Raw genomic sequence first — 24,822 nt, 5'->3', positions numbered from 1 at the left:
AAAAAACAACAACCATAGGCTTCAATGATTTTTTTTCTCAGGGGCTTCAACAAGTATTTGATTTTGCTTGAAATTAATGCTTGGAAGTTTTTTTTTTTTTTTTTTTTTTTTTTTAAAGATTTTATTTATTTATTCGGCAGAGATAGAGACAGCCAGCGAGAGAGGGAACACAAGCAGGGGGAGTGGGAGAGGAAGAAGCAGGCTCATAGCAGAGGAGCCTGACGTGGGGCTCGATCCCGTAACGCCGGGATCACGCCCTGAGCCGAAGGCAGACGCTTAACCGCTGTGCCACCCAGGCGCCCCAATGCTTGGAAGTTTTAAGCTAAGAATCCAACATTGGTTCCTTTGAATTATGTGTTTACATTTTTTTATTGAATATTGTGTGTACTGCTTGTACAGTTTATGCTAAGAGGGAGTGGCTTTAAGGTGCAATGAATCTTTGTTTCCACTTTACCAGACCTACATAAATAATTTCTTTAAGAGGTAACCACTTTGTACTCAGACTGTCTAAAGTGCATATGAATTTGGAGATACGTTTTACTGACAACTCCAAGTTTCAAGAGTTAAGAATGCTCATTTATAAATAGTACTATTTTTATACTCTCTTCAGCTGGAAATGTGAATCTGTCAATTAAAGAGTGTCAAAGAGCTATCCAAACCTCCAAAATGACTCCCAGCTACCTCGCTTTCGAAACAAGAAAGACTCCTCAGTTGCATGCTGTGGGATGGGCCCATTCCAGCAACTAACACTCAATAAAGAACTGATTAATGAGAGCCCCTAGCACGGTATTGTATTTTTTTTCCCCTTCAGGTGATGATGCTAACACGTGTGGTTAGACTTTGTGTTATATTTGTGTAAAGGGTTTTATAGTTCATTTTAAAAAATCTGTTGAGAATGATATTGAAAGGTAAGCTAGTATTATTTGAAAGCATTAATATTTAATTAATTAATATTTAATTACATGAGTGCATAATAACTTCACTTTATACATTCGCCTAAATTTACTGAAGATACGCATAGACATTGTCTGCTCTCGCCTCCTTTTTGGGTGGTTCACTGCTCTTGAATGATGTGATGTCACACTCTTCTGGTTCCCCCCCCCCTACTCTTATGACAGTGCCTGTTAATACCCTTTATGTGTCCTGCTCCATTTCCCCCTCCTTCTGCCTGTTTTTTAAATCTCAGTGCTCCTCAGACATCTTCTTGGTCCTCTTCTATGCTCTGTATTGGTCACAGTCCAGTGTATACATGTTGATGACTTTTTAAATCTGCTCCCCCAGCCCCGATCTCTCCCCAACACATCAGACCTCTATATTCAGCCTCTCTTACTAGATAGCTCTCTTTGGAGGTTCCACGGGCATCTCAGACTCAGCATGTCCCAAACAGGATTTGTTGCTATGTTCTTCAGCCACATTGATTTTGTTTTTATTTACTGAAAGTACCATATTCTCTCTTACTTGTTTGCACATAGCCTTAACCTGAAATATACTTTCCTGCCAGAAAATTCCTTTTGACTCAATAAATCTCATAACTGACTTTCTCCAGATAGCCTTTCCCCATTCTTATGCTAAGATTTGGGAGCTCTTTTACATAGTAGTAATGACAATAATATAGTAATGCTGTAGTAATATAGTTTATAATGTAGCAATATATTATATAATATTAATACATATTATATAGTTTAAATAGTAATATAGTGTACTTATCAATACAGTTATAATGATAAAGGTAATGGTGATGATGACACTGACGCTCTATTAGTTTCTTATTGATGGTGTAACAAATTGCCACATCCTTAGTGGCTTAAAACAACAGTAATTTATTATCTTACAGTTCTGTACATTGGCAGTTTGATACTGCTTTCACAAAAGGCTTTGGCCGGGGGGGCATATCTAAATATTCTCACCTTCTCTAACTTCTAGAGGCTGCCTGCCTGCGTGCCTTGGCTCATGACCCCCTTCCATCTTCAAAGCCAGCAATGGCCTCCAGAGCCTTTCTCACATTGCTTTACTCTGACCCCAACTCCCGCGGCTCCTGCTTTCACTTTTCAGGACCCTTGTGATTATATCGGGTGCACCTGGATAATCTGGGTTGCTTTTCCATTTTAAGGTCCACTTATTAGCAACCTTACTTTTATTTGCACCTTAGTTTCTCTTTGCCAACTACTTTAATATATTCACAGGTTCTAAGAATGAGGCCATGGACATCTTTGGAGGGGCATTTTGCTGTCCACCATGATATCTAACAGCTGTTGAGAACTTCCCGCTCGCTAGGTGCGATTCTAAGCACCTCACGTGTATGGTTGTCCAGAACTGTGGAGGGCTGAGATTTTACCTTATCCCATTTGCAAGCTTGACAAGTCAGCCAGGCATTGTTTCAGGAATGCTTGCCAAAGACATTAAATTCCTGGGTTAGAGATAAAATCTTGACAGCTTCTAGAGATAGCAGTAGCCAGAGATTCAGTACTTTTTGTGCCAGTTCCCTGAGCCCCAATTCCCAAGAGCAATATAAGGAGGGCCAGGTGATACCTGCCTATGTAGTGGATTCTCTTACAGGTGAGGAACCCAAGCCTACAGAACCCGATTCTTTTATAAATGATGGCATCTCTGCCTGTCTTTTGCTGTGGAGAGGACATGATCTCTGTTTTTGCTACACAAATATTCTTAAAAAGACAGCCTGGAACAAAACACAGTCCAGATCTGTGCTCATAAGACACATAGAAATGTGAGAGACCCTTGAGAATTGTGTCCCAACAACGGCCCTCGCAGTAACCGTGTGAAATAGTTGCAATGATAATCATCTCCATTTTACAGGTAAAGAAAATGAGGGACAGAAATGATAAGCAGCATGCCTCATTAAGTAGCAGAATTGAGTTTGAACCTAGGCTGTCTGGCTTCAGAGCCCATGGTCTTAATCTCCGCTCTGTGCTGCATCCATTATACCAGGTGCTCATCCCAGCATATGCACTGTACTGCATGTTTGTCTACAACAGCTCTACTTTTTAACTTGACTGTATCTACCATTGGGGCTTAATGGGACTGCATCTTTATTGTTCAAGGTTTATATATCCAGTGTCCAGATCAGTCTGGCCCATATTAGGTAATGAATCAGCATTTTAGGGATAAATGAAAATGCATCATAAATGAAACCTTAATAGAGAGCAACCTTTACTTTCAACCTACATTCTCTTAGATAACCACAATCTTTGTTATATAACGAGCATTAGTCGGTTTGGCCTGTTACCAAATGATGAAGATAGGGGTCATTCAGTGTGTGTTCAATGTTTATGCCTAATCGTGCCCATTAAAGCAAAGACCATGAGTTTGGAAAGTGCTTGAAAGAAGATGCAAAATATGATGATGGAAACTAAAGTAGAGCTAATTAAAAAAAATTAAATGGGTGAGAAAATGACAAATATTCCTTGTGCATATCGGATAAGTCCTTTGGCGTAGAAATTCTTTTTCAAGGGAAGAGGAAATTAGGCAACACATGAAAAGCATTCCTCCTTTGCAATTGACAGTAATCAGTAAGTGTCGGAAAAAAAATGATTGCAGAAATGAAAAAAAAAAAATCTTTTGAGTATGTGGCAGGAGGATCAGCAGAAACATAGACTGCGTATTATGGCCTAATGCTACTTTGGTAGAATGCTGGGAATTTGAGAACTGAAATGCTAAGCTTGTGAATACAAGTGGTACTGATGAAAATTCCGTTATAGGCCAAAAGGTGTAGCTGAAACTAGCCTTTTTTGGATAGAAAGACACCCCAATAGAAAGTCCATCAGGAGAAAGTGTGTTTTGTTTTAAGCTTTGAAGGACTGATTCACTCTTAAATTTGGTGGAAATGTACCCAGGGAAGGGCAAAGCTTAAAGTCCTCTTTGTCAAATGAACTTAAAAACAGCCATTCAGAACCTAACGAGTTTGTGAGTACAAAAACAAAAAAACAAAATAAAACTTCAGAATTTGCACTTGGAAGGAAGAAGAAAAGTTGGTGGTTCTCATTTTATCAATACTGGTAATAGGTGACTTCTGTGAATTTTATCTTGTTTATATTACTATTTCAAATGCAACTTACATTTCTACTAGCCACATATGCTAATTGTCAGAGCAAGGAGTTTTATTTTTTTATACTGAAGCATAAATGCATATGGATATAGTATCTTGAGCAAGCGCTGGTCATGGCATAATGAAAATATAACATTTGTTTTTACCTATTACACCTTTAAAACTTAGCATCCCTGAATAATAACATGGAAATGTCCTATGATGTAGTCTCTTTTGTTTTGTTTGCTCATTTGTAGGTAGGTCCTATTTGGCTTTACATCCTGACTTAAAATTTCAATTCAGAAATTAAAATGCCTGATGTAACATAGTAACCAACACTTCATCTTTGTTCAAAGATAAGAGTCCTCCTCTTCTAAGCTAAAGCCTGTGATGCATTCAATTCCCCACGATGGGGCTGAACTCTAAAGATCCCAACTAGTGATAGCATTGATTTATCATGTTTTGTCATTAAGACTAAGTGCTTTATATGGACCATCTCATTTAATCTGCACAACAACCTGTAAGGAAGGTACCATTAATATCCCCATTTTATCCATGAGGAAATGGAAACTGGGAGCGATTAAACCATGTGTTCCAAGTCTCCCAGCTACCAAGCGTTGGACCTGGGTTTGGATCCCAGACCGTGGACTCCAAAGCTCCAGCGTTTAACTGTTAGGTTCACTATCCTCTGCCAAGGAGGCCTGGGTAGCAGAGCTGGAGAGAGAACCTGGGTTGTGCTGCCAGGGTAGAGCATGGAGGACAGTGTTGGGGGAACAGTTTAAAGGGCGACCTGAGGCAGGACACAGAAGGAAGAGTGAGGTCCGAAGTTGGGGATTTGAGAGCAGGATGGATTTGGGTGGAAGGACCAGGGCAGGGTTCAGAATGCTTCTGTGAATCTGGAGGGAGTGCCTCCCAGTGCTACTTAGTGGAGGAGTTTAAAGAAGCAGCAGAACACTTCACATGGCAGAGAACCATGGGCCTGCTGACCAGGATTGCAGAATTTAATGCTCTTTCTTAGATGGGTACTGGTAAATGGTTATGTACCTGTTTGGCTTGTAATACTAGCAAAACTAGTTGTAAGCTACCTTCAGCATGACTTGTCATCGCAAAGAAGACTATTCATTTATTTTGCAATGAATTCTTGGACATTAGCCGTGTTCTTGGCACTGTGCTAGGCTCTAGAAATGCATCGACTGAGATAAAAAATGACCTGCCTTTATGGAGGTGAAGTTCAATTGGGTTGGAGTTCCAGCTTAGATGCTATCTCTCCAGAGAGGTTTTTCCTGGTCACTCACTCTGACCAGGAAGTATCCTCCCCACAACCCCATATTCTTTAACATCCCTTGTGTTATTTTCATTGCAGTCCCAATCCTAATCTCATATTGTTTTATTTATTTATCTGAATATTTTTTGGCTCCTTACCTGCCCCCCCCCAACAATCCTCTAGCCCCAAAGCTGGAACGTGAGCCCCATGGGAGTCAGGTCATTGTCAGACTCCATTCCTGAGGCAGAGTAAGGACTCAGCAAACTTCATGAATGACTGGGTGAATGGAGAAAATATACTGCATATAAAGGGAAAATAAGAAAGATTGGGTACTCCCATGAGAAAGCCTTATGGATTTTTCCCTATTGTGAGACCAAAACTTCTAGGATTAATGTCTGGCACTTTAGATTTTCTGAGCAGAAAATCTCACACACAACCAGGGACCACTGCTGTTTCTCTAAGGAAGAGCCACTTCCTCTGGTCATACTCCAGGCTTGGGAGCAGCTCCGTCCTCGCTCAGGTCTGGAGGGATTGGCTGCTGAGGTGATGGTCTTGAGTTGCCAGAGGGTTAAACGTTTTTCTTTGGTATTTAACCTCTGATCTTCCAGGACTTTCTATCCTTGTTCAGGCTCAGGTTTGAAGTCTGGGTCATTGTGTATTCTGATCTTAGCCGGGACTCTCTTACTACTCCCAGAATATCTAGATAAATAAATGGATGGCAAATGCAAACTGAATTGACAAGTTTGGGTGTGGACAATGGAAGGCAGAATTGGCTGGTGAAGAAATATTGCTGAGGAGAGCCAGGACTTTAGGGTGTCTGGCTTAGGCAAAAGGGAAAGTGTTAAGGGAGCAAGACAATGGACAAGTACCTAGATGTCGTGTTTCAAATGGTATCTCCTCTACTCCTTTTACTCTTAGAACATGGAGTGCAAACTTGATATTGTGGCATAAAGTATCTGAGTTGAAGGACACTAGACACTCACCCGAGAGCCAGGGCTTGGCTGAGCCCAGAGCTCGGGCCAATACATCTTATTCTAGATGACAGCCGACAATGATGTGTGAGCCCAGAATCTGACCGTGGCATAGAGAAGCCTGATATTGCACACTTTTTTTGCTAGTGGTTATTTAATAATGTAGAGTGCATTAGAGTAGATATTTACAAAGTTATGCATCAGAACGCTGCCACTAATACTGGAGCCTATTTTGGTTTGCATGTATTATTAGACCCTGTTTGGTGATTCTTTGGACCTTTCCACATAGTTTCAGTGTTCCTCTTAGCATAGCGTTTGTTGTCAGGGTAGCAGGACATTTTTCATGGTGACTGACTTTCCTTCAGAGTGCAAAAGAGGAAGTTGCGAGGTTATCTTTATGTTTAAGCCAGATTAATGGGAGGGATCCATTCCAGAAGGAATAATACACTGGGGAGCGATCAAATAACAGTCTACCACAAAGATGCTTCCATATTTTCCTCTGGAGCTCAAAGAGAGCTTCTGGGCATGTGGGAAGTGACAGATGACATTAGAGTGGGTGAGAACACTCAAAGGAAACTAGTAGAATGAGTTAAAAAAAAAAACACACACACCAAACAACTCACAGATGGAAATCCTAGGAACTTTGATTTTAAAAAGTCAGGGTGAAGAAATAAAAACAAAACAAACAAGCAACAAAAATAAGACAGGCTAATCTCAGAAGTGGAGGAGAAATATTGATATATCCTGTTATGACAGATCCTGATCAACAAACAGCATGATAGTTCTCAGCAATATCAAACAAATAAGAACTGAAGAGTGTCCATGAGATGTTGTGATTTTAGTTAGCAAGAGTTGTTTTGACACAGTATTAAAGGGAGAAGGCAAATTATAGTGCATTGAAGGGAACAAGTAGAGAAAGTCAGATTTTTATGTTAATGTATGTAATTGCATTCACTAGAATTATATGAATATTTGCTATCTGCCTATAGTTTTTAAAACTGTAGTAATTAATTGGAAACAGAGTACTATGCATAATTTTATCCAGGATTTTCTTTGAATTTCCAAGTAAATTAGATTCTGAAACATTTGAATTTTCTTCTGTTTTCAAGGCATATTAAAGAGGATGGTTGCACATTTTAATGGATTTAGCCTCATGACAAATTTATTTTTGCAAAAATTAAAATAACCTAATTCATTGTGAATAAATCTTAACAACTTCAAAGCTAAGCAAAAGAATATTTCAACTCACTGAAGGTACTTTTTAAAAACAGAATCATTGAGGTATAGTAAGTGCAGTAAGTACACACGTTTCAGTGAACAGTCTGATTGTTTAAGTTATGTATACACCCGCGAAATCAGCACCCTAATGAGCATATCCCTAAAAGTTTCCTGTTGTAATCCTTTAACACTTCCCATCTTTGTCCCCAGGAGACCACTGATCTGCTTTTCGATACTATAGGTTGGTTTGCATTTTCTAGAATTTCATATAAATGCATGATTCATACTGTACATATATGTATATATTCTTCCTTTTACTCATAGAGCTATTTTGGGATTCAGCTTTGCTACATGTATTGATGGTTCATTTCTTCTTATTGCCGAATAGAATTTTGTTGATATACCACACTATCCATTCACCTGCTGATAGACATTTGATTGACTTCTAGTTTTGGGCTGTTGGAAGTAAAACTGTTAAGAATAGTTGTGTATTGGTGTTAATACAGATGTATGTTTCATGAAAGTATTCTTTTTCTTTGTTAAGACTTATTTATTTATGAGAAAGAGAGTGCGTGCGCAAGTGGGGGGAGGGGCAGAGGGAGAGAAACTCAAGCAGACTCCCCGCTGACTGGAGAGGGTGACTTGGGGCTTCATCTCACAACCCATGAGATCATGATCTGAGCCAAAATCACAAGTCAGACGTTCAACCAGCTGAGCCACCCAGGTGCCCAAAAGTATTCTTAAAATATAGAACTATATACAAATATAAAAATATTAAGAGTCCTTAAGGCATAAAGGCACAGAGCAGAGAGGCCCAGTTAAAATATCTTTCAGTAGTTGTTAGAACAAAATCCAAGTTTCTTTGGTATTTTGTTACAAGGTTATTATGTGCATAGTAGCCTAATCTAAATTTTTTAGTTCCACTTTTCCCCCCTTCTGCTATCCATAGACATGGTTTCCTATATCTATTGTAAAACTTACTGTGTCCAAGAAGCTGCCTCCCATTACTGATGCTTCTGTGTTTTACTCTGTTCTCCATCACTTTTTCTGAGTGTAGCTCCATTTGCTCGAGAGTTCTTGTCTGGTTGATGTATAGCCTTATTACCCAGGCCTGGCTTCTGTGCCCTTGGAAGTCTGGAAACCAATAGGTAACCAGCTGCCTGTTGAGGTCATTAGTGGTTTCTTTGGCACCAACCTTTAACTGACCCCTCACCGTACCTGTACCTGCTTATGCTGCTAGTTAAGCTTTTGCTGTCTGATGACTGCCCCCTAAGTGTACCTTCCTATTTATTACAAACTCCTAGAGTCTCCATCTGGCTCAAGTCAGGAATCTTCTCTCTGTACCAGTTGAGCCAATCCAGATTCCAGTGTGTGGCCTGATCTGCTCACTTCCTTTTGGGGACCTGACTGCTCTCAACTCTTGGAGAACTCCAGCATACAGAAGTGCGTCTGTTTTCAACAGCCATGGTTCCAAAGGATTGTTCCTAAGTTCACGTGTTCCTTCAAGTACATGACCCCAGATGGGTTACTGCTGTTGCCATCTGCTGGTGGCAGACAGGATTGGCACAGGATGGGACTGCTGCCTAGTTTGGTCATACTTAGGGAAGGTCTCAAATTAAAATCTTAAGTAGAAGAATGTCTACTTGTGACGTATTTGCAATTTGTTCTCCTTTATATCCTTCAGCCACACTGACCTTCTTCCTGTTTGTCCAATATACTCATCTAATTTCCCATCTCATTTCCTCCTGAGGACCTTTGCATTTGTTGTCCCTTCTTAGAACGCACTTCGACAAGTCTTTGGATAGCTGACTTCGAACATTATTCACACCTCAGGTGGAATGTGATTACCTTAGGAGGCCTGCCTTGACCACATTGCACCAGCCCCATCTGCCAATCACTGTCTTACTCTGTTGTATTTTCTTTGTAGAACTTATTGTTCACTGAATTTCTTTCATTCATTTACTATTTGTTGATTGACCTCCTCCTCCTCCACACACCTACATATGAATATAAGTGCCATTAGAGCAGGGGGCAAGGAGAGCTCGAAGGACGGGACAATTCTTATATTGAGCAAAGGAGATGTTAAATAAATACTTGTGTCAATGAATGCAGATAGTACCTCTCTGCCTGTTGAAATCCTATTTGCTCTTGATGTCCAACTCAAATACTAACTCTCAAGAACATCTCCAACCAGACGTTTTCTCTCTCTTTCACAGCACTTTTTATTCTTTTGTTGTTTCTCGTATTATAGTCCCCTGTCCCCATTCTTAGATTAAAATGTAGTGGATATAGGGATCATATCAATTTATTTTATTATACATCTTAGACTTAAGGACACTGCAAGTGATGAGAAGATGTTCATTGAAATGATGAATACATGACAGTCAACCATATTATAAGACTGCTGACCACTTTATTCTTTTCCTTATTATGAAATATGTAAAGCATACAGAAAAGAAACAATAATATTACAAATAGTATCCATGTACCCATCACCTGCTTTTAAAAAATTAATATTAAAGACAGATTTGAAATCCCGTTTGTGACCATCTGGAGTACTGTGATTTATAAGAAATATCTATTTGGTCATCTGAATGACCAAATATGTATTTCTCATATATATTTGATACATATTTCTCAAACATATCTGGTGTTCCTACAAGGTTTTTGGCTTAGAGCTTCCAAAACCCTTGGAATTTCCTAAGGTTTGAGAGTCTTTGTTATGTTAATGTTAGTGTCTTTGTTATGTTAATGAGGTGACTTTTGGACCTCGCCTAAGGATGGGGGCAGATCTAATCGATGTGGAGCCAATCATATGATTAGGGAGTTGGAACTTTCAGTCCTACCCTCTGGCCTCCTCCTCCAGGGAGGGAGAAAGGGCTGGAGATTGAGGTCCATTGTCAATGGCCAACGATTCAGTCAATTATGTGTATGTAACAAAGTCTCTGTAAAAACTACAAGGGATGGAGTTCAGAGAGCCTCCCTGGTAGTGAAGAGAGAGATCTGGGGAGAATGGTGCACTCTAAGAGGGCATGGAAGCTTCATACCCTTTGTCAGTATCTTGCCGTATGCATTGCTTCCATTTGGTTGTTCCTGAGTAATATCCTTTTGTAATAAACTGGTAATCTAGGAAGTAAAAACGTTTCTGAGTTCTGCATACCTCTCTAGCACATTAATCAAACCTAAGGAGGAGGTCATGGGAACCTCTGATTTCTAGCCAGTCAGAAATACAGATAACAACCTGGGCTTGTTACTGACATCTCAAGTGGGGGTACAGGACAGTCTTGTAGGACTGAACCCTTAACCTGTGGAATCTGATGCTATCTCCGGGTAGATAGTGGCAGAATTGAGTTGAATTCTCATATTCTCTAGTGTCCAAGAATTGCTTGGTGGTGTGGGAATCCTCCCAATGCTATGCTGAAATGGGGTCCACAAACCTAAAAGACTGTCCCTCATCCCCTTTCTGCCCTTTCTTTCCTGAAGCAATCATGATCCTGAATTTGGTGTTCATCATCCAAATACATGTGTGATTGCATGTGCATTTTACCACTACTATCTGTCTGGGTATGTGTGTGCACGTGTGAGTGTCCATTTATAGCATATGGTATTATTCTGCTTATATTTAAGTAGCACATGGTATGAGTCAATTTACACCTTACTGGTTTCATCAACATTATGTTTTTCAGATTATCCATATTGATTTATGTAGTATAAGAATCTAGGGGTAAGATCCTGTATTTCAGTCGTTGTATAGTATTCCTTTATTTTAACTATTTTATAGTTTCTTTGTCTACTATCTTGGTGAAAGGCATTTGTTTTTCCTTTTTCACTCTTTTTTTTTTTTTGAAGATTTTATTTATTTGAGCAAGAGAGCATGAGCGGGAGGGCAGGGGGCAGAGAGAGAGGGAGAAGCAGACTCCCTGCTGAGTAGGGAGCCCAACGCAGGGCTCAATCTGAGGACCCCGGGATCATGACCTGAGCTGAAAGGCAGATGCTTACCCTTAACTGCCTGAGCTACCCAGGCACCCCTCCCCTTTCACTCTTAAAAACAATACTGTAGCAAACATTCTCGTACCATTTTTTTCTTGGCATCCCAGGTAGTTACTCTAGGGTTATTGGGAAATGGACCTTTTGGGTCAGAGACCGAAAGCATTATGTCGTTGTGATGAAGAGCAAGGCCCTGGAATCAGGCTGCCTGGGTTCGAATCCTAACTCTGCCACTTCCTAGCTTTTCCAAGAAGCAATGAGCAGCAGCTATTTACAGCCCTTGTGAACACGCATGCCCTACCTCAACCCCTGGCATCATGCAGTCAGCTTGGCTCAGGTCCCTTTGGCTCCGGTGGATCCTGCTGGAGCCAGTCCCCAGCTGTCACTGCCCGCCCCTGGAGCCAGAACCCAGCAGGACTGTGGCTTCACATGCAATCACTGCTTTGCATTTCTGTACCATTTCTGATCCATGAAGAGTTTATTTTCAAGCCTGGAGATATTTTTTAGTTTTCCCTTTTAATATTTTATTTATCACTGCTGTGTGTTTGGAGCAGAGGGAGTACATCAAAACATGAACTTATTGTGTCACCTTAACCAGAAGTTGATAATACCTCTACAGCCTTTTAAAATAAGCACACATCTTAGTATCATCTAATCATAGATTTTTGGAGCTGGAAGGGATTTTAGAGATAATGAAGGCCAATAACCTTATTTTATAGGTGAGGGAATTGTGGTCTTGAGAAATTAAGTGATTTACCGAGGTCATATATCTAGCTAATGGTGGAGGGCAGGACCAAAACCAAAGCCTGCGGGCTCCCTCAGGAGTCCTTTTGCCAATTTCCACTATTACAGTTTTGTCTCTAAGCTATCTTTGCATGCAACATTTTATTTTTCACAGAACTCAAAAAACACAGGAGAATCTGTGCAATTAGAAAAATGACACGTCACACTTTTAAACTGCTAGAAGATGTTTTCTCTCGAAAACATTCGAGGTGAAGGGAAGAGTACAGTATTCACTGCAATGAGCTGAATATATTTTCATTAGAAGGCACAATGCCTTTTGACTCTAGATTTCTGCTGCGTTTGGTTTCCTTGACTTCCTGAAACTTAATAGGATGGGCCCATCAATAATGGTGCCGATACTTCCCGCCTCCTCCAGCACTGGGTCTGAAAATGAACGGTGATGAATGGATATGGCCAGCGTGTACGGTGATAGCCTATATTTCTGCTGTCATGTAGAAATGGCAGGTAGTTTAATTTGGAAAGAAAAAAATTCCCGAGAAAGAGCAAATATTCCCTTTCCCCTTTCATTAGGATTTCTGGACTTTTTTAGGATATGAATTTAGAATCCGGCGTGTTTGTTAAAGCCTTTGGAATTGTTTTATTCTATTTCTAGATCTTTTAGCTGTGCCTAAGCATCCGTATGCTGCTATGGAGAACTGGGGACTAAGTATTTTTGTGGAGCAAAGAATTCTGCTGGATCCCAGTGTTTCATCTATTTCTTATTTACTGGATGTCACCATGGTCATTGTTCATGAGATATGTCACCAGGTATGAGAAAAAGGATCAGGTGTAAGTATAATTGCAAACTACTGAGAATGCGGAACGATTTCAGATACTTAGATTAGGAGCTAAATTATTATCCTCCCAATTAAGTTTTAATTATATAGAGAGTACTGCTTAGTTCTTTTTGGATGCTATGTCATTTTTCTCAGATGACAGCACAAACAAAAGCAAACACACTAATGATATTGAATAAACAACTGTCATTCAGTTTAGCTGAGGAGTGAGATGGCCCTGCCACCCAGCAGCCTCTTTGGAGACCCTATCCAGTCACGCGTCCTTGTCAACCTTGCTTTATTTCCTTGTGATTATTGGTGTGTATATATGGTAAGTGCAGTGATGGCAGTGATTTATTGCATCGCTGCAAGATGCAGCCGAGTTTTGTGTACGTGTCAAAATTTGCTTTTGCTGAAATCAATTTGTTATTCCCTTTTCCCCATCACATAGACACTTAGGAAGTCTTTCACTAACTCAGCCATAGAGTCTTTGTTCTTCAGTGATTGATATTTTTTTTGTCTTGGCATGTTTAGAAATTCATATGTAAATTAGCCAACTTTGTAGTGAAGCAAAGATAAAATTAATTTCATTTTGATTTTATGCACTTTCTTACAATGAGTGGAAGGTATTACAGAGATTTTTGCAATGCTTATTTGAATCTTGATTCTAGTGAAAAAAAAAAAAAAAGACGAAACTGAAAATAAATGTTCATGCTAATGGAAAGCAGTTCCTGCCCTGGTGAGTATGGAGAGTTTTAAGTTAAACCACTGGAAATCTCATTGTGATACTGCATGGCTTCTATGTGTTATAGACCCAAAACCTTTCTAAAAAGCTAGAAAAACTCAAGAAGGAACTATGTGGAAAATGCTGTCGGCGAAAGAAAGTGACGTGCTAAATGCTAACACATGAACATCGACGTAATGATAAATTGGTTCAGGCCATAGGGCCATTTCCCTCACTGCCACCCTTCTGCAAGTAAACCTGGATGATATTTGTACCTGTCATTCTGGATAGGGCAGGCATGTGTCGCTTGCTCAGAGACGTAAGGGGATCCCTTGCACAGATAATCAAGGTTCGTCCACTGTGCCAAAGAGGATGCTTTCCAGTGAAGCATAATAATTCTTCAAGGCATAAGCAGTTTCCTTTTTGCAGATTCCTAGAAACAGGTTACTTGTATAGATCTGTTGAAATAATAGCACATCAATGATCTTACAGTTGTTCCTAGAACTGGCTTTCATTTATTCCATATTCTGCATTACTTTCTTGTTATAACTTAGTAGTGCCAGGCTACTTACCATGAGAAAATGGACCAGAAGCTGCGAGAAACAGAATTTCCATTCTCATTACCAAATTATTTTCTACATTACCCTCTCTCCCACCTATGCATTGTCATGATTTTTAAGACAGGCTTTCAATTGAAAGGAGAAGCATGCATTTTTGATTAAGAATAAAAATTATTTTAAATATCATTTATTTTATGGTCATCCACATAGAGTTCTCTCTTACTTGTATTTCAGTTAGAGATCCTCTTGAGTCACTGATACTTTATTATTAATATTGAAACACTCCATCACCAAGCTCTTCACTGGAGCTCCTAAAGCTGTACCTGGTCTGATACTGTCCGCCTTCTCCCTCCGCTTCTTAAATATCTCATTCCCACTTACGGTCTTCACATTAACTGTTGCTTACGTCTGCCTGGAATCTTGTTCCAAGGTTTTCTCATGGCTGTCTCCTTCTTATCATTAAAGTCTGAGCTCAAATGTCACCAGCTTAGAGAAAGCATTTTTCCTTTGGCAATCAAAGTGGCTCCTCCCCCATTCCTATCACATTTTATTAGGAACTGAAATTGTCTTGTTCCTTTGCTTATGCATTTTTTATTTTGTATCTCACCTCATTCCCCTGCCTCCACAATAAAGTGTCGGCTGCACGGGAAGGGACATTTCCTTTTTCATCATCACACCCAGTCTTTAGGATCACTCTAGGCGTATGATGTTTTTATTTTTATTTTTAATGAAAAAAAGAATTTCTTTAACTTTTTGCCGAACTAAGCAAGGATTTCAGAGTGGCGTGTCATGGTCTAATTAAAACACCAATTGGGGCGCCTGGGTGGCACAGCGGTTAAGCGTCTGCCTTCGGCTCAGGGCGTGATCCCGGCGTTCTGGGATCGAGCCCCACATCAGGCTCCTCCACTGGGAGCCTGCTTCTTCCTCTCCCACTCCCCCTGCTTGTGTTCCCTCTCTCGCTGGCTGTCTCTATCTCTGTCAAATAAATAAATAAAATCTTTAAAAAAATAAAATAAAAAAATAAAAATAAATAAAATAAAAATAAAACACCAATTAACAATGACAACGTTATTGGGGCACCTTGGTGGCTCAGATGGTTAAGCACCCAACTCTTGATTTCAGCTCAGGTCATGATCTGAGTTTTGAGATGGAGCCCCATGGCCAGCTTCCTGCTGGGTGTGGAGCCTGCTTAAGATTCGCTCTCTCCCTCTCCCTCTGCTTCTCCCCTAGCCCCCTGGTAGCTTTCTCTCTCTCTCAAAAAAAAAAAAAAAAAAAAAAAAAAAGACATTATTTTTTATGAAGAGATTTTTTTTTTAGAGATTTTTTTGGTCCAGCCCCTTATTATTACAAGATCATGGAGAATAGGTGTGGAGCATCATGAAGGCCCTCAGTTCCTTCCATCAGCCCATGGCTTCTTTGAGTCATCTGTGCTGTTGGAAGGCAATGCTTCCATACCTCCTGTGATGAGTAGCTCACCACTTGAGGCAGTGTTTTCCATCCTTGGCCATCTCATTCTGTTAGAGGGTCTCCTATATTTTCAGCAGACATCTACTAACCTTGATTTCCATCCATTAGTCCTTATTGGTTCCTTGTAGGGCCACAAGACACAAGTCTCTTCCTCTTCTGCATACTAGGCCTCCAAATATTTGAAAAGAGCTGTCATCAGTTTTTTCTCCTGAGTCCTTTTTTCTCCGGGTTAAATATTCTTTTTGTATTCCTTGGTCATTGCATTTTTGTTCTTCCCTGAATGCATTTATAAAACAAACAAAGTGTCACCAAGTAGTTCAACAAATCAATAGTCTTGCCACAATACATTTTAAGATCACAAAATCTGTTGGGGAATGAATTCCAGTTATGACAGTCATAGACTGTCATATTAAATAATCAAATTAAATTTAATTAAATACATTTAATTTTAGATAAAATAATTCTGGGATAAATGTGATTTTATCTGATGCTCATTCATTTTTCAATTGCAGTGGTTTGGTGACCTCGTGACTCCAGTATGGTGGGAAGATGTGTGGCTGAAGGAAGGGTTTGCTCACTACTTTGAATTTGTTGGCACAGACTACCTCTACCCTGGCTGGAACATGGTAGGTGCACTTTTTTTTAGTTTGGACTTCCTAGTGAAAGGTTGGTCTCGTGTTACAGAGCTTATATTATCATTAGAGGTGACTAAAAATACCATCTGGAAAATCACATGTCCAATAAAGAAAAAGTAACCAAAATTTAAGTTTAACTTAAATTTGAAGTATTCCAAAAGAGTTCTGTTTTATTTATTAGAACTGAATAGAGTTTGATTGGTTATAAATTGATTTCAAAATGGTATAGATTTTCTTCATAGAAATATCTTAGATTGTTGCATTTGGTAACAAAGGAAAATTCTTTTAAGATTGAGAAGGTAACAGTCATTAATAAGTAATGTTTAAATATATAGAGTATTTCAATGTATAGAAAAATGAGACCTTAGTATTTTTTCATTGTGACTAAAAATTAGCCAAAATATTTGCTTATTTATAAAATACATTGTGGTTGAAAATGTACTTTAGAATCAAATGACTTAGTAAGATATCGTTAACTTCATGAGGAGTTATGCATATTATATCTGTACTCTAAGAACTAATCTGTATATCTGAACCTGAAGTCAGATTTTTTGTCCCTTAAGCCACGATGTTTCTAGAACATCCTATCAGAAAAACTGGAGGGAAGGTGTGGTTTTTATGTGTCTTTTAATATAACGTTTTCATTTTATGTATGTTGTTATTAATCAATAAGCAACTGTTGTTATTAAATGAAACCCAGGGTATATGTTGTTTTGGAGCTTGAATTTTAAATTTAATTTAAGTGATACTGTGTAAAAGTTGCTACATACTAACATTTGTCAGCTTCCAGAAGCTCATATCTCGCCTGCAATATAGCATAGGCAATAACATGTATTTCTTTTACACTGCTCTTTTTTGATGTTTAAATTATTAATAGTAAGAGATTATCTAATTATTTGCCATAATTATGAGTATGATTTGAAGCGTTAAACCAAGGTGAAATATGAAGGTGTCTGTAAATCATGATATAACTTCTCTATCATCAATTCAGCCAACTTCTGCATAAAAAAATGTGATCTTGCATATCTCACAGAGGAACCATGACAATAGTAATGTCATATTGATATGTTTTCATTCTGTTCATGCAGTTTTGTCCTTATTTTGTAAAAGCAACATGGGTCATTTCCTCATATAATGAGATACTTTTACTTAGCCCTCTGTATCTAGGTGTGCCTGCGTATATGACACGATTCTAAAAATCTTACTGGAACTGCTTTATCATGGCAGTGGATATAAGTGACAATGCCTTTAAAGAACTTTGAAGAAAAATCACCAATACCATATGATATTAATTAAAATATTCTTTTAACAAATGTGAAATTTTAACACTGAAGTGTTTAAGGATATTGAAAATATTCCCCAAATTCCCTAAAATATCTTTTGATTTTTAGATGACTTTCAACCAACTTTGTTTAAAATTTTCATTTAATTTTCATTATGCTGTGGATTATTACTGATTTATAATTTCATTTTGTTTCAATATTAAAAATATGACCTTATTACAAGTGACATGCTACTCATATAGGTAAGCTTTTTTTTTTTTTTAAGTTCATTCAGCTATCTATTGTAAAATCCCTCTATTCATCATTATGAAAAATACATCTTGGATTAAAAAGTAATCAACAGAATTATACATGGGCTGAAAACTGACAGCTTTTGATGGCATTAGCATGGCAATATATCTATCCCAAGTTTCAATGTCTTTATACTGGATTTTGTCTCTGCATAATTTTTTTGTGTTCTTTCATCATTTTTTATCAGTTAAGTTATAAATGTAGGCCTTCTGGAGGACATACTATAAGATGTATTGAAAATGAACATAAGGTATAAATAACCCACCTGGGACTTTGATCTTAATAGAATACAGACGGTGAACTGAGAGTATAAAAACCTTGGGGCGGAAGATACAAGATTTTATTTCTTATAAATCCATATTTCATAATTAAGAAATGAGAATTAATGATGGTATAAGTATAGTGATATAGAAAGCTCACCTTATTAAACTAATAGATGAAAGAATAAACTCCATTGCAATTGATTAGTCAGTAGTGAGGAGGTGCAGGTCTTATTATGATGTCTCTTTATGTTCAGATTGTAAAGATTATAAATACTTTTTTTTTTAAAGATTTTATTTATTTATTTGATAGAGATAGAGACAGCCAGTGAGAGAGGGAACCCAGGAAGGGGGAGTGGAGAGAAAGAAGCAGGCTCATAGCGGAAGAGCCTGATGTGGGGCTCGATCCCATAACACTGGGATCACGCCCTGAGCCGAAGGCAGACGCTTAACCTCTGTGCCACCCAGGCGCCCCTATAAATACTTTCTGACCTTGGATTGCTTTTGCTTTTTAGTACCTTTATTTAGTTTGTAGAGTACCTCAATACACTAAATTCAAAAAACCTATGAGAAGAAACTATAAACAACTTGCTCCTCTGTATATCATTAATATCATCTTTGCAAACAAAATTTTAGGAGTAAGTTAGCCCCCCAGATAAAAGGATATTAAGTGACTCTGAGGCTATGCCAGCACGATTTTTCATAATGGCATCAGCAAGAGTGGAAGAAATACTAGAAAGAACAAGAGTGACGGCTGTGTCAGCAGTAACTCATACTATTGTGATACGCACAAAAGCTTACCTAGGAGTGCAAGGCTTGGGCTTCACTAGAGCTTAGCCTAAAATAGAAAAATCAGAAGTCTGGCTCGTGTCAGGAGTAAAGAAATTCAGGAAGCTGACCTTTTTGGTCTCTAATGTCAAAAACAGTGCTTTTATCATTTTTACGCACCAAGTCTCAAGCACTAAAATATAATTTCAGTTTGCTAGGGTGATTGCTATGACAATCTACCTTCAGTGGAATAGCGATAAAGCAGCCCAGAATTACATAATGTCGTCAAAGAAGTTCTTGTTCTGATTTAGGCCAATATATTTGCTTAGTCTGCTTGATTGTTAGTAAAATCGTGTGTGTGTGTGTGTGTGTGTGTGTGTGTGTGTGTTCAGAGCCAGTTTCTGATGCAGAAGTCATCAGTTTTTATATTAGAAACACTACATGGAATAAAAACTGTTATGATAGCTTTGTTCCCAACAAATTAATCAAGGTTACCATTTTGTAGATACGGGCCTTTATAAGTAGTATGATGTAAGGTCAGGGGAATGGATCGGAAAGAAGAAATTCAAATTCCAGGAAAAGCGTTTCACTTCTCTGACTATTTCTTATCATTTGAAAAATGGGGGCAATTGTCCTGACTTATCAAGCTTGCAGAACTTTTGTGAAGATAAAATAACTTGCAAAATCTTTGAAATGTATGAGCCACAATACAAATGTGAGTGGGCATCAGGTACCTGGAAAATAAACGCTCCATTAGAAAGGTGCATTGATTTTACGTATAGATGCCCTAACATTTCCAAGCCCAGTCATCTGTTTTGACACCCTGGATTTATAACAATTATGTATAGATTACAAAATAACTTTTATAATCTTTGTAACTAGACTCAGTCTCACCAAATCAATTCTTGCATATACTGGCAATGTGGATTATTCTGTAGGAACATAAGCCTTATATAATGTTTCATTCATCAAACAGAAGTGTCAAGATCATCAGAAGCAACTTCTTCAGCTCAGGGCTAAGGATACATTTCAGGGGCATGTAGTCCTTTTGCTTGACGCTATTTCATCAAAGTTGGTTGTTCGTGATGTTATTGGATGGATCAAGTTACAGTATGATATTGATGGCAGTCGTATTAAATCTCACTGTGTTCCCTGGAAGGGATAGAAAAAAAAGGGAAGACTCAACATAGTTACTATTCTTCAATAATTCTAGATCATTTTAATTTGAAAAAGTCTATGGTAAAAGAGTTTTAGTACAAGAAAAGGATGCATGGTAAAATGCTGCTCTGATGAATTTCTTATTTTACAGACCTGGTGCTGATGCAGGCAAAATCATATCTCCTGTGCATATTGCATAAGTTTGCATTATAGTTTGTATCTACATTGTAGGCATGTCCTTTAGTTTCCTGAATATAGCATTGTAAGGACATGCTGCTATAGTGAGAATTATTAAACACGAGTGTATGTTCTTTTGTTAAATGAATTGGGATTCTCTGGAGCTTCACCCAGCAGTAACTTTGTGTGCTGATAAAGTCTGCAGACTGGGAATTCTCCCTAAAGTTTTATGAGGACACATACCTGGGCATAAAGATAACTATTAAGGGAGAATCATGCAACTAAACTTCATTATGCTAAATACTTAAGATATCTTAAAGTGTATTGCCCAAAATCTTGAAAAATGTTCTCAATTGTCTCTATCATGGATAGTACTAAAATAGTAAAAATGAATTCTGCCATTAGACAGTATCATTTTAATGTGTTCCAATAAAAATTGCCTGCTGAAGTTAACAGGCATTACAGTAAAATTATCTTTACTTTTTAAATTATTTTATTTTTACTCAAAAAGAAGTTGAGGAAACCATTGATGAACTGAAATAGAGTTGATTGAGTTCAATGCTTATTTTCAGTTTAAATGTGAAGATATACTGCTTCAGCGTTCCAGATAATGATATACACTGCTATTCAGAGGGTGGAATAGAAAGATAGAGATAAACATCTCGGTTTTGGTTAATATTTTACTTGTTCAGCTCTTCATTTCTCAAATCCATACTTGACTTAATGTCTACAGGGAAAAATGCTTTTTTTTGGGCATGCTTTTCAAAATTAGTTAATAGACGTTTCAGTAATAGTTGGTATATTGATGCTATTGTCTATACTTCATCAATATCAAAATATATTTGCCCAGTAAGGCTATGGTGTCACAGACGGATCACTTGGAAATTACTTATTTTGAATCTTACTTTATAAATACTGAATACCAAATGAATGTATGTATATATGTTCATGATTTTCCATATAGTTGTGCTTGTCTATTATGATCAAAATCCACATTATAATATTCTTTCTGCTCCTGAGGAGTCAGTAAATTAGATGATCCAATTGTTTTCAACTGGTCAATGATATTTTTTTTTTTTTCAAATGACTAACGCACGTTGAATGTGAAAAATTTGAAGGCTTCTTATGACTAGTTCCATGGGTTATGGTCTTTTTGATCCTGTTCAGTAGCTTAGCAGTGACATTTACATTGAAAGACTAGAAGGAAGCTGGAAGGAGTGTGTATCTGGGTCTCTTGGGGGACCACAGCCTTCAAAATCGACCTCTTCTCCTGCTCTCCCTTTACTCTTCCCTCCACCCCCTTTCAGCAAGCAAGTTCTCTGCCGAAAACGGAGATTTTTTATTTTAAAAAATAAAAAAAATTTTTTTGTTTTCTTTATTTGAGTAGATCTGTAGCCCTCTCCTCTGGGAGAAAGGGTTGCTTTTTCCTTAGCATTTGTGATCAGAGCAGTTTGGGGCATTAGTGGACAATAGGCTTGTAACAAAGAAACAAAGTGCACAGAGGAAGTAAGAGCTGCAGTGAGGACAGTAGCAGATGGCCCTGAAGGAAAGGGTCTCATCCGCCATATCCGAACTCTTGGGTAAACATCCGAGGAGTTCTAATGTGTATATGCCCAGTGCACTGAGGGTTAGACTAACACTCAGAGTGTACAAATTGGGCTCATGCAAAAAGGATGTCAGTATTAAGAAGCAGGTCAGAGACTTGGATTCTAACCAGTGGTGGCTGAGAGACACGAAGAATCTCGAGCGGGTCTAGCAGCGAAAACAGGAACGATACCTATTATACTAACACGTGATGATGTCTCTCACTAAGGCTACTACCATAGCAAATTGTGTTTACATTTTCTCTCATTTTAGGGCTAATTCTGTGCTTTTTACAAAATATGTTAATGATGGGCCAATAGCCCTGTTAAGGGTATTTCTTCACAAAAGGGATGGAAAAGGCTGAGGGGTCGTTTGTTAATTGTGAAAATACATTAACGATTTTAGAAGTTTTATGACACAAATGCATTTTTGAGGATGAAATTCCAACTGAAGGACAGATAATGCATTTACCCTTTTACTTACACTTGTCCTTCTTTTATAAGAATCAAGACGTTGGCTTCACGATTGTTCGGGAAATGCGAGCTTTTGAAGAGCTTGTTATCAAGGTGTGTTAAGTTTCAGAAAATGTAACTCTGCTTCATTTACTGCTTCTAATAGAAGACCAACTTTTATTAAGTAAGATATCTTTAGGAAGGGAAGAAAAAGCAAACATAATTCCTTAGTTTTCATATATATTCATTCACTTATCCTTTTATATATTTAGGTATGTATCTGGGAGGTTTTCTTAGTCACATCACCTCACATTTCCTCCATGCAAATTTTTAAAATTTAAAACAAAGCTGCAAATGGAAATCTCCTGTATGTTCTTAAGGAATGAATTTTCTTTAAAGCGAAGTCATTTTGTTCAGAAAGACACTAAGTGTTTCAGGTTTTGTATATTTTAAACTTAGAGATAAAAGATAAATGAGCATTCTCTTTGGAATAAAGTATTTCTTCCGAAGACCATGTTCAGGTTTGCATGGTGTCAAGGTCATTCAGCATTTCCATAGGAATTTCAAAAGGAAATGATAAATTGACAAGATTAGATACTTTCTAAGAAGAAAATTCTTCTGAACCTGGAGCCTAACAATAATGCAAGGCCATCCTTTTTCATATCTAGAAATATTGCTGGGAAAATCAACCCATTCATTCCCTTTTCAAATAAGAGCTCTTTGTAAGCAGAATACTTCCACTTGCTAAAACTTGTCAGTGCTTGATACACCAAAAAACTGATAATGCCAAAAATTTATACCAAAATGATGAAATGTTCTGTTAGACATCATTGTTCACAAACAACATTATTTATGATAGCAGATTATACCATTGTTAATCTGTACCTCTTACCACCACTAGTAAAAATGTTTATCTCCCTATAATATATGTGTTGTTCAACATTTGATATCATTCAGCCTTTTCCCAGATATGTTAAAAAAAATTTGCTTTGCAAAGCCTTTAACACAAATATGGCCAAAACTGGAGGCTGGGGACTAAGAGGGCAACCAAAAGCTAATTTATTAACTTCCTAATTATTAATCATCCTTAACCCAGCAGCTATATGTTTTCAAAGACATTAGAACACAACTCATTTCTAAGCAAGGAGTGACTGTCTCAGTCCATAACACTTTATGGGACTTTTTTTTTTTTTTTTACCCTTTTCATCAAGGTTACTTTCATACTGTTCAGATGTTACCAGACAAGAATGTGAGAAATGAAAGTAGTGAGTTCAAGTGATAGGAATAAAAAAATGTAAAAGGGCATCCTGTGAAGAGAAAACCAAAAAAGAAAAAACCTACAAAGGGTAATAAGATAGTTTGAGGTTGTTGAAGATTTTGCCTCAATTATACCTTTAATACTTGTTTGTTTATTTTTTAAGATTTTATTTATTTGAGGGAAAGAGAGAGAGCTCAAGCAGGGGAATGGCAGAGGGAGAGGGAGAGGGAGAAGCAGACTCCCTGCTGAGCAAGGAGCCTAACATGGGGCTTGATCCCAGGACCTTGGAATCATGACCTGAGCCAAAGGCAGCTGCTTAACCAACTGAGCCACCCAGGCACCCCCACCATTAACACTTGTAATGACGAAGACTTAGGTAGCGTTTACTGTGTAGCATTAAACATTTTACATATCACTGTGAAATAGGTAAGACATTCTGCCAGGTGTCTTGAGGGTACACCTTTTTGTTACCATCTTTCCTAAGCATCTGACAAGTGTGGTAATGGCTAGCCCACCATGCAGTTTACCACTCAGGCAGTTCTCCTCAACCACGATTCCAAAAAGATGATTTGGGGTAGAACGTGTTTTGGCATTGAGGTGAATGACCTCTGTGGCTCTACATTCACAAATGTAGGAAAGCCCTTTATATGAACCGTTTATATCTTTGGCTTTTCACCTCTCCCTCGGGTTGATTAAATAGAATTCTTTACAATGATCGGAGTGCCGTCTTTTGTCATCTTTGTGTTATATTTGTCTTTAAAAATTAAGATATATGGGAATGCTTTCTTTACCTACTTCAGATACACCTGTGTCCGGTTAATTCCTTTAATCGTTTTATTTTCTCCTCTCCACATATAGTCCAGTGATGCCTTTCTTGAGTGCTGTTAAGGATGTAATAGCTCAATAATTTTATGTAAACTATGTTGATGGATTGCTGTTACTGTTTGCCATTACATTCAGTCATACATTTCATTTGTTCTCTTTATTAATTAAGTAAAAGAATTATCAAGCACTTAAAATGAGGCCTTTGTTTTGCTAATTTCTGTGAACAAACCTCATGGTATTATAAGCATGGAACTGCTATATGTCAGTTTCTTGTATACACTGTATTCTGTCTTTGGTGTAGTGGTTTCCGTTAGTAGGTGTGGATAAATTTAGGATTTT

General features: G+C 38.0%; 1 protein-coding gene across 1 annotated transcript in view; it reads left to right on the top strand.

Moving 5' to 3' along the window:
- Nucleotides 1-24,822, top strand: part of TRHDE (thyrotropin releasing hormone degrading enzyme) — a 363,943-nt gene that overhangs the window by 179,288 nt on the left and 159,833 nt on the right. Inside the window, exons 4-5 of the mRNA XM_026500012.4 lie at nucleotides 12,879-13,033; nucleotides 16,305-16,418. Coding sequence (XP_026355797.1) covers nucleotides 12,879-13,033; nucleotides 16,305-16,418 — 269 coding nt within the window. The remainder of the gene's footprint in view (nucleotides 1-12,878; nucleotides 13,034-16,304; nucleotides 16,419-24,822) is intronic.

The sequence above is a fragment of the Ursus arctos genome, unplaced genomic scaffold (assembly GCF_023065955.2).
Source record: "Ursus arctos isolate Adak ecotype North America unplaced genomic scaffold, UrsArc2.0 scaffold_21, whole genome shotgun sequence".
In the NCBI taxonomy this organism is placed as follows: Eukaryota; Metazoa; Chordata; class Mammalia; order Carnivora; family Ursidae; genus Ursus; species Ursus arctos.
The sequence above is the reverse complement of the archived record's forward strand: the minus strand, read 5'-3'. Positions and strand labels throughout refer to the sequence as shown.